A 14657-nucleotide genomic window follows, 5' to 3' on the forward strand; every position below is an offset into this window, starting at 1 on the left:
TTATGTATTGTATTTGTCTTTTCACTGCATGGCTTGGCAGAGTGTATTTCGCGTTTTTATTTTAATTTTATTGTATTCCTATTAGTTCATCTTGTAATTCAACTGTTCTTGCATGTTGCTATTCATTTTGTCTTCTATATTGCTTTTTATATTGTATCTCACATTCTGCATTATATAATTGTTTTTCTATTATTTCATCACTTATTTGAACTCCTCTCACTTGTTCACCACCTGATAATCTTTTGCCATCCTTTTTTGAATTGATTTGTAAATTTTACCTGGTGGTCCTGTTTTTGCTATTCATAGTCTGGGAGCCTCATTTGTAAACAAGTATTACGTAACTGATGCATATGGTAGCAATAGCTGAAACTGAAAGTCGGAGAACTTAAGGAATACCATTACTTGCTTTTCCACACTACTTAATCAACAAAATAAACTCAGAAACCTCATCTAAATTTCAAACGAATATTCCTGAAATGAAATAAAGGCAAGCGTTGAGCAGGTACTCACTCGGGGCATGCATTCGGCTTCCAGTTTCTTGTACTGAAATAAAAAGAAATCATAGCAGGTGGCGTCTGAAGAACACCAGGCACGTGGTGCTTTTTTGTCTGGCACAATGGTAAGCACTGCTCACCTCGGCGAATGTGGCGTTCTCAGCGATGCTCGATTCGTTCACGCACCTCTCGCACTCGGTCAGGTTGGCGCGCTGCGTCAAGCAAAGACTCACGAGAATACATTCCGATATACTCTGGCGCTTGATAGAATTATAGTAGTGTTGACAGGCGGGCTAGTTGGTACAAATTCATAATGGAATAATTGGAAGCGCAAACCAACGGGACACAAGAGAAGAGACAAACACGCGCAGTTTGTCTTGCGCTTGTTTGTCTCTTCTCTTGTGTCCCGTTGGTTTGCGCTTCCAATTATTCCATTATGATAGGAACACATGATAGTGTGTTGCTCTGATATCGTGTGTCGTTTTGTTACGATGATTGCGACAATGGTGGAGACTTAGTGAGGAAAACTACTATGCAATAAACGTGCGAACCTGCGTAGTAATTACGCAAACCAAACCGGCCTCTGATGTGCTACATCCGTTGATGTTTTTTCTTGGTTACGAGCTTTTGTGAAATAATTTTCTTGTTTTTATTTCTTATACGTCACGCAAGAAGTAACAATTATTTTAAAGCTTGATTGTTCTTGCTTAGTATTAAAAGTACGCCAAAGAATGAATGAATAAATTTATTTGAAGTCCGGAAGTTTGAAAGAAAGCTTTCTTTTTTTGTATCTGTGAATTACCCATGCACAACTGCAAAAGCACCGCGAGAGGACGCTCGGTTAAGCGATGATAAAACGCGCAAAAAGAAAATAGGCATGGCTACGCCATCTTGATATCGTACTCCGATAGCCATGACGCAGCAGATTTGGACGTTGTCTACGAGGGCCTATGTAGTTTCTAATAAGTAAAAAATGAAGCATATTGTCATCTGAAGGAGCCGGAAACCAAACATACTAAATTTAAGAAAATTTCTTGCCATTGTTGCCAAAATACAAAAAATACAATCAAAATCCATGAGCCTCGCGCAGAGATATCAAAAGAAATTCAAAAAGGAGATTTCAGCGTTGTATTTATTGCCCATTATTTAATCTATGACAGTGAAATTAATGACATTTAGTTAGTCTTCGGAGCAAGATTTATAGATCGAAACAGACGAATTGCGTCACTTTATGTCCCCTTTGAGCACCTCGTACGTTCAAAATAGCAAATGTGCGGATTTCAACTATATATACAAACAGTCAAGTTTGTTCCAGTTTTCATCCAGTGGTCTTTACGCGGATGCTGTAGTGTCGCGTCAGTAAGGCTCAGTCTAGATTAAAGGCAGGTTGAAACGCATATATCTATACGACTGGATTATCAGACCATCTTCTGAACAGCCGATAAGAACGCGACCTAAGTAAAATGCCCATACATTACACGACAGTTTTTTTGTTTCAGTGGCCCGACCATCTTACGTTAAGTAAGTAGTGGTTAGTGTGTCGTCACATCGTTTTAGTACGTATAAGTTAAAGGATTCTAAGGCAAACGTGACGGTTGAAACCGAAAACGTAGATTGTAGAGAGCGTTCTAAATTAATAGTAATACGATGTGGTTAGATGTTGAATGAGCGTACGTTTTTCTCCAGTCGTATGCGGCATTCCATGAGAAGCAGTGTCACCGGTGATTGCTGAAACAGAGGCAGCACCAGATACATTAGCCGCGCTGAATATCGCCATGTTCAGTTTTATTGTCATGTATATCGAATAAGCGAGAGAAAGAGAAAAAGAAACAAGAAGAAAAGGGGGCTTGAGAAAGGTCACCTTCCTTTGTGAAGTATAGGCGGTTTGCCAGAAATTATGGGCGATTCTACTTGAAACGCATGGTCGAGTTCATTTCGGGCTCTTAAACGAATTGTTCTTTGTCTTTACACATCAAACGTGCATAAATAGGATCATGAAACATCGAATGCACCAACCCAACCATTTGCAGGCATGTGCGTCTACGTAACGTTTTTTTGTTCAGTTCAAAAGGTGCGAAATCGCAACCTCAACAGCTTAATGTGACGTCATAAAGACCTATGGTTAAAATAGTCTATATACCTAAATATTGTTGGAAGGCCAAGATGATGGTGTGCTTGGAAGTTGGTACAACGTACTCTTAAGTGTATCAATGGGAAAACAGCGAGAATGGCAAGGAATTGGCAGAACAGACGCCCGACTTACAACTGATGTTTGTGGCTGCATGGATGCATGGATGGATGAAGGCAGAACATTATTAAAGGTCCTGGTGCGCTACTCTAGGACAATCAGGCTAAGCCCTATGACCACATCATGGGCCCTCTGGACAGTCCATAGTCGAGACCCGCCGTCAGGGCTGGTGGTATAAAATAACCCACTTGTCCTGGTTGATTTGGTCCGCACCTCGTAACGAGGGGCAACGGCAGAGCGTATGGATTAAACTGTAGTGATTGCACCGCAGTGCCAGCAAGAGCGACTGGAATGTGTTCTCAAAGCTATTTTCGGTTTATATTATATCCCGACGTCACGACACGGCACGAGCATCTCGTCACCTGCTCCCAGAAGACATCGCGCGCACGCACGCACGCACGCACGCACACACGCACACACACACACACACACACACACACACACACACACACACACACACACACACACACACACACACACACACACACACTACACAATATATATATATATACGTGTGTGTGTGTGTGGTGTGTGTGTGTGTGTGTGTGTGTGTGTGTGTGTGCGCAAGAAGGCCAGCAAAAGTAAACAATTCCTCCCTATCCCCTCTCGGGTATACGCCACCGAGCCGGACGTCACGTTAGTGTCGATGCAAGTACGTTCGCCATGGGGAAAGTCAGCTGCAATATCAAAGTAAAACATCTTATTTTCATTCAAGATGATTCACATTTGCTCGGAGTGTTATACAGAATATTTGTATGACGGAGTATGCTCAGCTTCAAACATTACTTCACATAAAAAACAGCGCCAATGACGAGGGACAAGAGAAAGGAGACAGACAGCGGCCCTGACTTACAACAAGATTTATTTGCTAGAAGTCAGTGCTAGAAGTCATTGTAAGTCAGTGCCGCTGTCTGTCTCCTTTCTCTTGTCCCTCGTTATTGGTGCTGTTTTTTATGTGAATCATGTCGTACCAACTCGCCCAAGCAACCACGTTAGCTTCAAACATTACTTTCATTACTCTTCTAAATGCTCAACGGTATAGACGCATACGCATAGAAAGGGTTAGGTCGGTACGTTCAATTTTACATGAACTTGGTAATTCACGTTGCGATACACAAATTATGAAAATAGTCGTTCAACAGCGGAAGGTGGCAAGTAACATCGTTTACACGCCAATATATTTAGTGCATCAAATTATAGATTGATAAAAATTATGTCATTAGAATGAGAGCAGGAGAGTTTTAGGCGAAAAAAATGAAAGGCCTGTTACAGTGCGAATAATTACATTGCAGGGATATGTGCATTTTTGGTAAGCACGGAAATGTGTAAAGCGATTGCGCATTGTTTCGAAAGGAGACAGACTCACGTGTGGCGTACACTTCCAATCAAGCTCCCGTTGCTAAAGAAAAAGAAAAACAGGAAAAAAAAAGAAAGTATAATACAGTTGTACACAAGTATGAAAGATGGCGTTAAAGTTCTTGAAATGGAAATGTCATTGACTCGAGAGTGGCGGTCATTAAGGCACTGATGGATAGATCGAGAAACATTCACTTTTTTAGAAAAGACACGCATTACGCGGACCTGCTGGCATATATTGGTAAACTCACTCGTGACTCGAATCACTCAGATTCACTCAGATCGAGGCGTGAGTCGGAGTTAGTCTGGGTGAGTCACATCTTGGTGAGACCGAGTCCAAGTGAGTTCGACTGAGAAAATTTTAATGTGGACGTGTCTGCAGAAGTCCACTCGAGGAATATTTCCGGGAGACCGAGTCAGCCCGAAGTGCTAAATATATTTCTCGTGTGAGTCCTACTCCAGCTTCAAGTTTCTTTTCTTTTTTATTTAGCCGGGCAATGGTTAAATGAAGTGTTTGTAGGCAGCGGCGTGAACAGCACTATAACCGAAAATTCTGTCCATGCATCGACCAGTACAATTTAGTAACGTACGCCGTATTTAAATATAGACATCGGAAAAGCACAATGCCAGTGATAGGTTGTTTACTGAAAGTCCAGCGCTTTACTTCCGATTTGATGCGGTCTCTGAATGCACAGCATTGTCACCAAGGAGGATTGTTTGACGAGCTCCCGGCATGCAATCGAATTTCATCTGTTCCGACTTAACGAAATGCACAAAACGTATGTGCTACCGATAAAAAGAAAACACTGCGGACCATTGGTCGCGTACCTGAATTTTCGTCGCGTTATCAGGAAGGTCGTATTCTTCAACGCAACGAATGCAATTCGCTCGTTTTTCCTGCAATAAATAGAGAAAAAAACAAAAAAACAAAATAGACTGTATGAGACAAAAACTAACGTATATCTTTATGCTATAGTCTGGCCAAGCCTGAAATAAGCGCGGAGCTGGTTTATTTGTTAATTCGTTAGTTATTTAGTTAGTTAGCTAGTTAGTTACCTAACATCGGTGAGCCTTCGCGATGGTATAGTGGGCGCCGTCCTGTTATCTCGCTTGATAGGCGCCCTCCTTTCGGAGCCCTCCTCTACGGCGGCTCTCATAATCATATCGTAGTTTTGGGACCTAAAACTCCAGGTATTATTAACCTTTTTTATATACCGTTCTATGCGATACTCTATCCGTCCTGATGAACCAACAAGTCCAAGTTGAAACCCTCTTAAATTGCATCCCGTCGTAACAAATTTCGTTTGGTCATATTTCACAATTTATTCTTTCGTGCATCTCTACAGGTCCTACTAATCATCAAATCTCGTTACCCGTTCAATTGCATTGACCACAGTTGTAACATCACATCTCGTTACTCACAGTGTTTCTATCAATCATTTATAGTTCGTACTCAGTTATAAATATTTCGCTGATTAGAGCCACCCACATGAAGACATCGTATACTATTACTAATCGCTGTCTTTTCCGGCAAGCTTAATGTCGTACAAGTAGAAAGCGAAAGTTTACGTTACATACTAGTCCTTGTTCTCCTGACTCATCTAATACTGCAGAATCAGGAATTTATTGTTTGTGAAAACATACTTTTTTCACATTGTATCTTAATATTTCTTGTATTTTACTTTGTAACCACTCCCTTTGGGAATGTCTGTGACCGAGGGTAACTAAGATAAGTGAAATGAAATATTTGCATCTACTATGCTAGCAGACTTACTGAAGGCCGGTGGAATGCGTTACACAGGATTATGGCTGCTTCTTTTGGCGTGTACTGAATGTGAAAAAAGAAGAAAGAAATAGAAAACATGAGCAAGAAATAACGACATCACTGCCGTTAACTTTACAACCATAAGTGCGATTCGTGTTTTTCGCCAGTGACTATAGGCGTGATACTCACGGGCTTTACGCACGTCTGACGCATCTTGACAACCTGCAGTCAAAAGATTGCGAAAGAATGAAACAAGATTGAGCTATAATGAAATTGCACAAAATGTTACCTGTAGGCACTTATAGCGACAGATGCTTGCGACCCCAATTGAATAATAATTGTACTCAGCTAAGCACGGGTGTTCGGGTATTTCTAAACGTTTAGAAAGATGCCTTAGACGCTGTAAAATGGTGTCTGACTTCACCCAGTTATGATAATGTACGAGCATGTCAGTCCTTCCATGCTCTACATTCTATTTAAGTGCGCATTTTTCCCATCATTGTTATTCACTTGCGTAGCCGAGGTGATCACTTTGTGGATACAGCTCCCCCCCCCCCTTTCTCTCTCTCCGGGTAACATTTTTCTGGCCATGTCCATTATATATCAATGGAGGTCGCCTAAGACACTGTAACATACACCCTTGTCGTTATTTACTTTTCTATATGGCCTATTGATTACCGTTTAAGTTTGTGAAAGCAGTGCAAATGGTGAATTATAGTTGCGTGGGTGAAAGAATTGTATTTATACTCAGACGTTACGAATTGCTAAGTTATGCTATATAATTGGGATCAATCCTTTGCTAATAACAGCACTTACTATAGAGTGAAAAAAATTATTATGCGCCTTTTGTGCATTCGCTCGACTACTGCGTATATCATATCTTTGATACAACACCCGTCATCAGGTCTTCTTCACCCCACCACCCGTCAAAACCACGTCATTGAAGTCTGGTAAACGTACCTGGCTTTAAGTGAAGATAGTAATCAATTAATTCATTACATAATTTATCCAGCATATAGCTGAAACATTATTACCTAGGTGAAACCCTGATGAAGTGATAAGCTTTCTTTGGCAAATCAGACTAAAGAAACAGTCCAACAAACAGCGGGGATTCAAGCATGTACAAAATTTTAAATGGAAGCCTAAAATAATGAAAATTATACAATTTGTGAAGCGTGAATCATTCCTTCACATAAGCACCTATCTCCCTGTCTTCAGGCCGAGCTCTTTAATTATTGGAGCCGCGCCAGCAGTACCACCAGAACCAGCCATTCAGCAGCGCCGATCTCTTATAATTGACGATAGTTATAGCGGGGAAACAGAACGACGACACAGAGACAAGAAGGACACGAAGGGCACGAGCGCTAACTTCAACCTCGTGTCCTTCGTGTCCTTCTTGTCTCTGTGTCGTCATTCTGTTCTCGTGCTATAACTATCGTCATGTCATACCAACTAACCCAAGCTGCCACACCTGATAATTGGTAGCGTTTACCTGAGCGAAATATGCGCATTTTTTTTTATTTCGCTTTCGGTCTTGGACGGCCCATGCTTTCCTAAAATACAGATGCAAGCTGTGGCCACTACGTACAATGAAAGTAAGGAGGTAGGCGAAACGTAAGCTTCTGCAACAAGATTATATTGTGTACGGCCCTAGGAAGTGGTTTTGCGTCAAAACCTGTACAACGTGACCTTGCCCAATGCCTGAGCAATGACAGCCAAACAGGAAAGCTGGTCACTGCTGTTGGACGGCTGCAAACGCATCTTGTTCTGATCAAGTGGTAAGTTCACTCGTCCCTTGCCTGCGCATCAAGTCAGGGTTGTGTCTAGACGCAATGGAAAAATTTTAGGTCAGCTGATCATGCATATCTAAAAATATATAAGTACCGGGCCCATTAAACTTTCATGCATGCGCACGATGACAAATGTAAGACACCATTCATGTCGTCAGGAAAATCACTTTTACATGAATGTTGTCGGAATTCACCCGTGATGTTAACATCTGACGTTTTAAGAACGTGTCGAGTTCCTCGGGAATACGGTATGGACAGAGTGATTCCGGTGAACGACAGTATTGTGGCTCTATCTATTGTTTGCGGTGCACTTCTCCCGATTCAAGTTTCGCTTCTAGACGACAAGGGCATCGTATACACACAGCGCATTAAGCAGGACTGGTGACGTGTGAGAGATGGCTATGGGAAAATGACCTACGTCCACTCTTCTCGGGGGAAATCGGAGTTCGTAGTCCTTGACGCACTTCTTGCAGGACAGGACATCATCGGTCTGCACAGGAAGAAAATAATAATTAAAAAATCATAATCGCAGTGACCTTCCTGAAAGCGTTGAAAGAAGCCCAACTGGGACCATGCATTAGAAATGAGAACTGTAGAACTTACAGCTCTGCTTGTTTGTTAGTTCTCATTAGTATTGTCTCTAACAAACATAAACGGGCCCTCATAAGCCCACTTCTTGCTTTTATACATCGAAAAAGAAGATATATATGCATGGTCGACGGCAGGATTTTCTCTTGGGGGGTGCAAACCAGTGTTGCATCGCGGTTGGGGGAGAGAGAAAGCACTGGCGTAGCCTGCAGGTGACGGCAATTCCTGGTGAGGCTTGAAGGGGGCAAACGCCCCCTTTGCACCCCCCACCCCCCACCCCTGCCGACGCCTGTGTATATCTGCCTCGGTAACGAGGTGTATTGTACAGTCTGCACCGTTGGCTCGCTTGTTCTTCGAATACCAAGTGGAGCGTGGAACGCCGAGAAGCGAAAGCACAGACATAACCTTAGATATCGCGAAACGCCGCAGGCGCAAGGCCTTCCGCCTGCCGTTAAAATTGGAATAGAATATTTTTTTTACAAAACGTGTCGTAATATCTTAGTAGAGGGATTAATGCGCTCGTGCCGTGAAAACTAATGGGGTACAGCAGTACAGCTCACGTATAAGATTGTGCACTCAGTTTTCTATTTTCGAGGACAATGTCGGGTTATTCTGCTTTCAGAAACCCTTTGTGTGATTCTTGTTGCACTTTAGTGTTCTTAGATGGTTTTCGAGTGACCGAATCCGTGGTAGGACGACAGCACGCATCTGTAGCGTATCTATTAAGAAAGGACATAATGTTTGGAGTTTTGCGTCCCAAACAACGATAATATTGTCAGGCGTGCCGTAGTGAAGAAATCCGCAAATTTCGGCCGTCTGCTGTTATTTAATGTCGCTGAAGTATAAGGCACGAACCCCCGTATTCACAAACGCTCCTTCACTCAAGGGCTCTCTTAGACTTGAAAAAGCCGATGGGAGTGTCCTCTCTTGGCGGACCAAGTCACTGCATATTGGCAATATTCTGCAGCGATTCTTGAGAAGCGCAGCGTTAATCTCAGTCGAGCAGCGGCGCAGTGCTCAACTCAGTCAAGTGAAGGACGGAATTCGAGTCGGGGAACGTTTCTGAATACGCGGGTCAGTCGGGCTACTCGGTTTACACTCACTTTTAAAGACATAACTGCGCTATCAAGCACGACGAAGACGAATGATAGACGGGACGCGCTGTCCTGTCTTTCACTCGCCTGTGAGTTGAGTCTGCGCGTGTTCTACATTTCACTCGTCTGCCCCGCCGCGGTGGTCTAGTGGCTAAGGCACTCGGCTGCTGACCCGCAGGGCGCGGGTTCAAATCCCGGCTGCGGCGGCTGCATTTCCGATGGAGGCGGAAATGTTGTAGGCCCGTGTGCTCAGATTTGGGTGCACGTTAAAAAACACCAGGTGGTCTAAATTTCCGGAGCCCTCCACTACGGCGTCTCTCATAATCATATAGTGGTTTTGGGACGTTAAACCCCACATATCAATCAATCAAATCTTTCACTCGTCTTCGTTCGCGTTTAATAGTGCAGTTCTTTAACGTCGACTGAAATCACGCAGTTAGATGGCTTTTAGCGTTTCGCATCCATCGAAATTCGACGGTCGCGATCGCCATAGAACCGTGACTTTCGGATCAGCAGCTGACCACCGAAGCCACTGTTCCACCGAGGCGAACAAAACGAAATAAAAGGAAAAAATAATCCGGAACCAGACACGCAAACCAACGGAACGGAGCACAGGCTGATCCCTTAAGGCGTACGGTGGCAGATCGGTTCGCGCTTGTCCAAAGCACTCTACCAAGACTAGTCGGCAGGTTTCGCTCGCTCTTTGCCGCCTGTCTGTCTTGCGTGGGCGACGCGTTGGCAGTGTATACGCTTACCGGAAAACTTTGTGACGAGCACACGGAACGAGTTGCACGTAAACGAACAGAAGCAAAAGCCGCCAGTAAAAAAAGAAATTTCCACCAGGAGCTATAGCACATCCTGTTTCGTTAATACGGTGCACTGCAGCGCGGAATACCAAGGAGTTAGAGCATGCCAGCCCCAAATCTAAACTATAGGAGACACGCTTGTACGTGTATGTCTCTTTGCGTCACTCCGACTGCTTGTACAGATGGTAAGTCAACAAGCCGCTGTGGTTTGGCGGAGATGTATGCGTATTTAATCGTTGCTGATCGATCGATACGACTCGGGCAGCTTTCGCGTCAGTGCAGTGAATTGTCGAGAAACCTTCTACGCGGTAACAGATATGCCGGATTTGATACCATGTCTGCACCCTTGATTTTCGATTCCGCATATTATTCCGAATGTACATGATTCACCGCTATCATGCATGAGGAAGGTAAGTGACAGCCAGAAGAGCTCAAAGCGTTAGACATACATTGCATGGGAGGGGCGTGAAAAATTGAAAATTGTGTGTGTGTGTGTAGGGGGGGTGGGGAAGCCATTCGAAATGAAATAACAAAACAGCTTTACGAAATGGCGGTGTGGAGTCGTGAGAGCGTCAGTAATTCCGTGCAACATTTGTTTCTTCTCTATGTGTGCGCTGGCATGACGGAAGTGGTATAGGCTGTTTGCAGCACGTGAGCCAGTGGCGTGCACGCTGGCTAATCTAGTGCACAAGTTATATTACTTGTGTTTCTTTGAAATTCTGCTCAATTTTTCTTGATTGATATGTGGGGTTTAACGTCCCAAAACTGCCATATGATTACGAGAGACGCCGCCGTAGTGGAGTGCTCCGGAAATTTCGACCACCTGGGGTTCTTTAACGTGCACCGAAATCTGAGCGCACAAGCGTACAACATTTCCGCCTCGGAAACGCAGCCGCCGCCACCGGGATCCGAACTCATTTTGTTTTTTTATGACGAATGTGTAGCAGCGCGTGGCGCATGATCTTTTTTTTTTCTGCCAAATTTGCGCGCATAAAAAATAGAAGCTCTCCCTCGGAATATTTTCACGAAGCTAATTAAAAAAGTACATATTTTAAAGGTATATTCCAGGCACCCCTTCTGGTTTAGGTGTCATCCTGCTGGAGAAGAAGGAAACGCCTAAACTATAGAGTTAGGGTACAGCGCGAAAATCTTAGTAGACAACCCTAATTTCGACAACCTTGGCATTTCATTTTTTTAAGTATTTCATTTTTTCGAGTTAAGCACTCGTCCCGCCGCTGTGGTCTAGTGGCTAAGGCACTCGGCTGCTGACCCGCAGGTGGCGGGATCGAATCCCGGCTGTGGCGGCTGCATTTCTGATGGAGGCGGAAACGCTGTAGGCCCGTGTGCTCAGATTTGGGTGCACGTTAAAGAACCCCCGGTGGTCAAATTTTCCAGAGCCCTCTGCTACGGCGTCTTTCATAATCATATGGTGGTTTAGGGATGTTAAACCCCACATATCAATCAATCAATCATTCAATCAATCAATCAAGTTAAGCACTCGCCGAAAAAGCACTGAAGGGGTGATTTAGCGCCAAGTCCTCGACTTCGTGTGAAAGCCGATGCGTCAATCGTGAAATATATTATTCGCAGAGCCAAGCCGCAGCAAATTCCAGTTTTGACTGGTCGCAAAAGCGCCTGCCGACCACGAAGGGACGTGCGTGCAGACGCTTCCTCTCCCGAACGTCTGACGTCACACCTTCCAGCGGCGCTGCGCCGTATTAGCGAGACAACATAGCGTATACCGCGCTCTGTCCCACTAAATATAGTGCGGTGACACAAAGCGCAGCCTGTGGGAAGAAAAGAAAACAAAAAGGTGACTCTGACGACGCGGGAGGTGGCTGCACTGCAACCGTGATGGCGTTGTTGGTCATCTTTTTTTTCGCGCTTACGCATTCAAGCCGGTGGCGGCCAACTAAAAAGTGGTATAAGTCTGTGGCTTCCCATTTCAACCCCCCCCCCCCCCCCCCTTAGCGACTGTTCCGCATGTGTCTATCTCAACAGCTACGACGCGCCTTCCACACTCTTTTCTTACGTACGCATCGGACAGCGCCGTGCGCCCCGCTTGAATTGGTCTAAATTTAGAGGTGGACGGTCCCGCCTCGGCTCGCCTTCTCACAGCACACACACACACACACAAAAAAAAAAAGGAGACCACCTCCGTTGTCACGCATATAGGCCGAGGTTTCGAAAGTGTCAAGAAGACCGGGCGTGTTTACCCAAACGGTGCTATAAAGGGGCATAGCTCTCCTACGGTTCGCACTTCAAAACTTTTCTTCCTTCCAGTGTCTGCCTCTTTTGTTCGCTACTAAGTCTAAAGTTTCCGTTCCTCCAGTTTAGCGCCTGGCCCCCGGTAGTGAACGTTTCTCTATAGATGGGTTCTTTCGTCGTTCATCTGCTTCTTTTTTGAGTTACGTTTCTCTCTTTGAGAGCGCTGAAAAGAACAAAGATTAGCTACAGTGTTTGGTGTGGCGTCGAAGGAAGAACGCCCGTTACGTCGACCAGCCCATCTGCATCATCGACCTTCTTTGACAAAAAGCGAGAGTTAATTTCGACCACTAAATATGTGTCTTTTTTTTTTCAGGGTTATGTCTTAATCGCACGCAAACGCCTGCACCTTTTCTTCTGCACTGCGTTTATGATAACATTTATTTGAAGTCACCCACTGGAAAATCACCGAATAAAAGAAAAACTCTGAAAGTGCGTCCACAGTAAGAATTTGGAGAGCTTGCGTTTTCGTGCAAATTGAGACATGTAGAGCCTCTCAGTCCGTCCGAAAAAGTACGTTCGTCGCAAAATGCACAAAAAAAAAAAACTCGTTGGGGATCGAAAGTGCATAAGATTGCTCGTAACGCGTGATGCTACACAATTGTCGCAGTGTAAAAATTTCCGGAGCCCTCCATGATGATGTGTGTCACAGAGCTAACTCAGGACATTATTATTATTATTATTATTATTATTATTATTATTATTATTATTATTATTATTATTATTATTATTATTATTATTATTACCAGCCGAAGCACATTTAGCCCTCGCCGTTATGTTCCACATGCAGTCTAGTCCTGTAAACGCGCATCGAAGGTTCTATGTGCGAGCGAAAATGTGCGATAGTGGCACATCAAGGACTCATTGAGAGAGCTGGCAGGCTCCGTCGGCCGAAGGAGCGTGAAGTGGTTCACAGAGGGGTATCTGCGTCACTCGGGCAACAACGGCGAACTTTGATCAAAACGGTGCCGTCACGTACTACAGCGAAGTGGCGCACGCAACCACGAGTACGACCAGCGCATCTTCAACGGTCGCATTTCTGAACGCTTGTCGGCGCTGGTCTTTTCAAATACGACACCGAAATCTGTTCACGACGCCGAAAATCTAAACAGTTGGGCTCAACTTTCTGCCGAGTAAGCCAGCGTTGCATAGAAGATTTCAATTATTCTCCGCATCCAAGTTAAGACAAGTGTAGGCCAGCCTAATCCTGCGCAGCCAGCAATGTATACTACATTTCGAAAAGTTAATTAGAGCGCGAAAACTTGACACGATCACTCACACACGCACACACCCATGCATCAAACACACAGCGCTCACTTCCAACTGATTTATTCATAGCTCGAAGGCTTGAATATATACAGGACACATTGTGCGCACACACACCAAAGAAGGCCAACAGCATACATTATCAAAACGTACAGTTAATCAATGTCATCGCCTTAGAGCGATAAACTGAAGTTCGCTTGGTAACAACGAAATTGAAGGGGCGCTTACACAGTTATCTTTATTTTTTTCAATGAAAAAGGCTTCTAACACTTCACGTGCAGTTTTACTTGCGCTTCTGCCCAGAATCTTTGTTTCAGAAAAGCCTGTTGCCGCTTATACGGGAAGAGCTCGCGGTAGGGCAATCACGCGCACCGCGATCCCAACGACCGCGGTGCTCTAATTGCTCTCACGTAGCGGTGGGTCTGGGTCGAAATGACGCCGCCATTGTGAAGAGCCAGTGTGCGCGTGCGTGTTTGTGGGTTTCGCTGGTGGGAGCGTGGGCCTATTAAGAACACACCGTGCGGAGGAAGCTCAACGCGATGTCCGAAACGTCAGTGAAGAAAGAGCATAGGATAAGGAACCGCTGCGCATAGTAAGACAGAGATGCATAAATGGGTACCCTCGGGTTGTGTACTTGCTGCTTACGGTGTCTAAACATACACCTGGTTGCTCGTATGGTGTTTTTCATTTAATGCGAGTGTCGGGAACCTCGAGCGTCTGAATGTCTCTGAGGAAGAGACAACGTCTTAAGAGCTGGAAAAATATTCGGCCAGACTTGAGTAGGAAAAGTTGCCGGTTCTTGTAGTTAGCGCTGGATGCTGCGTTAGGAACATTAGCGTAGCCAGGGTGGGCAATGTTCAAGCATCTTCCGAATATTTTCGATTTTGCACATATAGTGGCACCGCCACCGTAACTGCAGTTGTAGAGCATCGGAAGCGTTATCCGAAAGTCGCTGCGTCCGAATCCTGCCGGTCGCAAGTTACCT

General features: G+C 44.5%; 1 protein-coding gene across 1 annotated transcript in view; it reads right to left on the reverse strand.

The window, feature by feature from the left end:
- The window catches only part of LOC119180854 (uncharacterized), a 54973-nt gene that overhangs the window by 15075 nt on the left and 25241 nt on the right, over window positions 1-14657 (reverse strand). Inside the window, exons 3-10 of the mRNA XM_037431993.2 lie at window positions 8072-8143; window positions 6053-6085; window positions 5873-5926; window positions 4927-4995; window positions 4109-4141; window positions 2169-2222; window positions 635-706; window positions 511-543 (exon numbers count right to left, since the gene is read on the reverse strand). Coding sequence (XP_037287890.2) covers window positions 511-543; window positions 635-706; window positions 2169-2222; window positions 4109-4141; window positions 4927-4995; window positions 5873-5926; window positions 6053-6085; window positions 8072-8143 — 420 coding nt within the window. The remainder of the gene's footprint in view (window positions 1-510; window positions 544-634; window positions 707-2168; window positions 2223-4108; window positions 4142-4926; window positions 4996-5872; window positions 5927-6052; window positions 6086-8071; window positions 8144-14657) is intronic.

This window comes from Rhipicephalus microplus, chromosome 10 (assembly GCF_043290135.1).
Source record: "Rhipicephalus microplus isolate Deutch F79 chromosome 10, USDA_Rmic, whole genome shotgun sequence".
NCBI classification, from domain to species: Eukaryota; Metazoa; Arthropoda; class Arachnida; order Ixodida; family Ixodidae; genus Rhipicephalus; species Rhipicephalus microplus.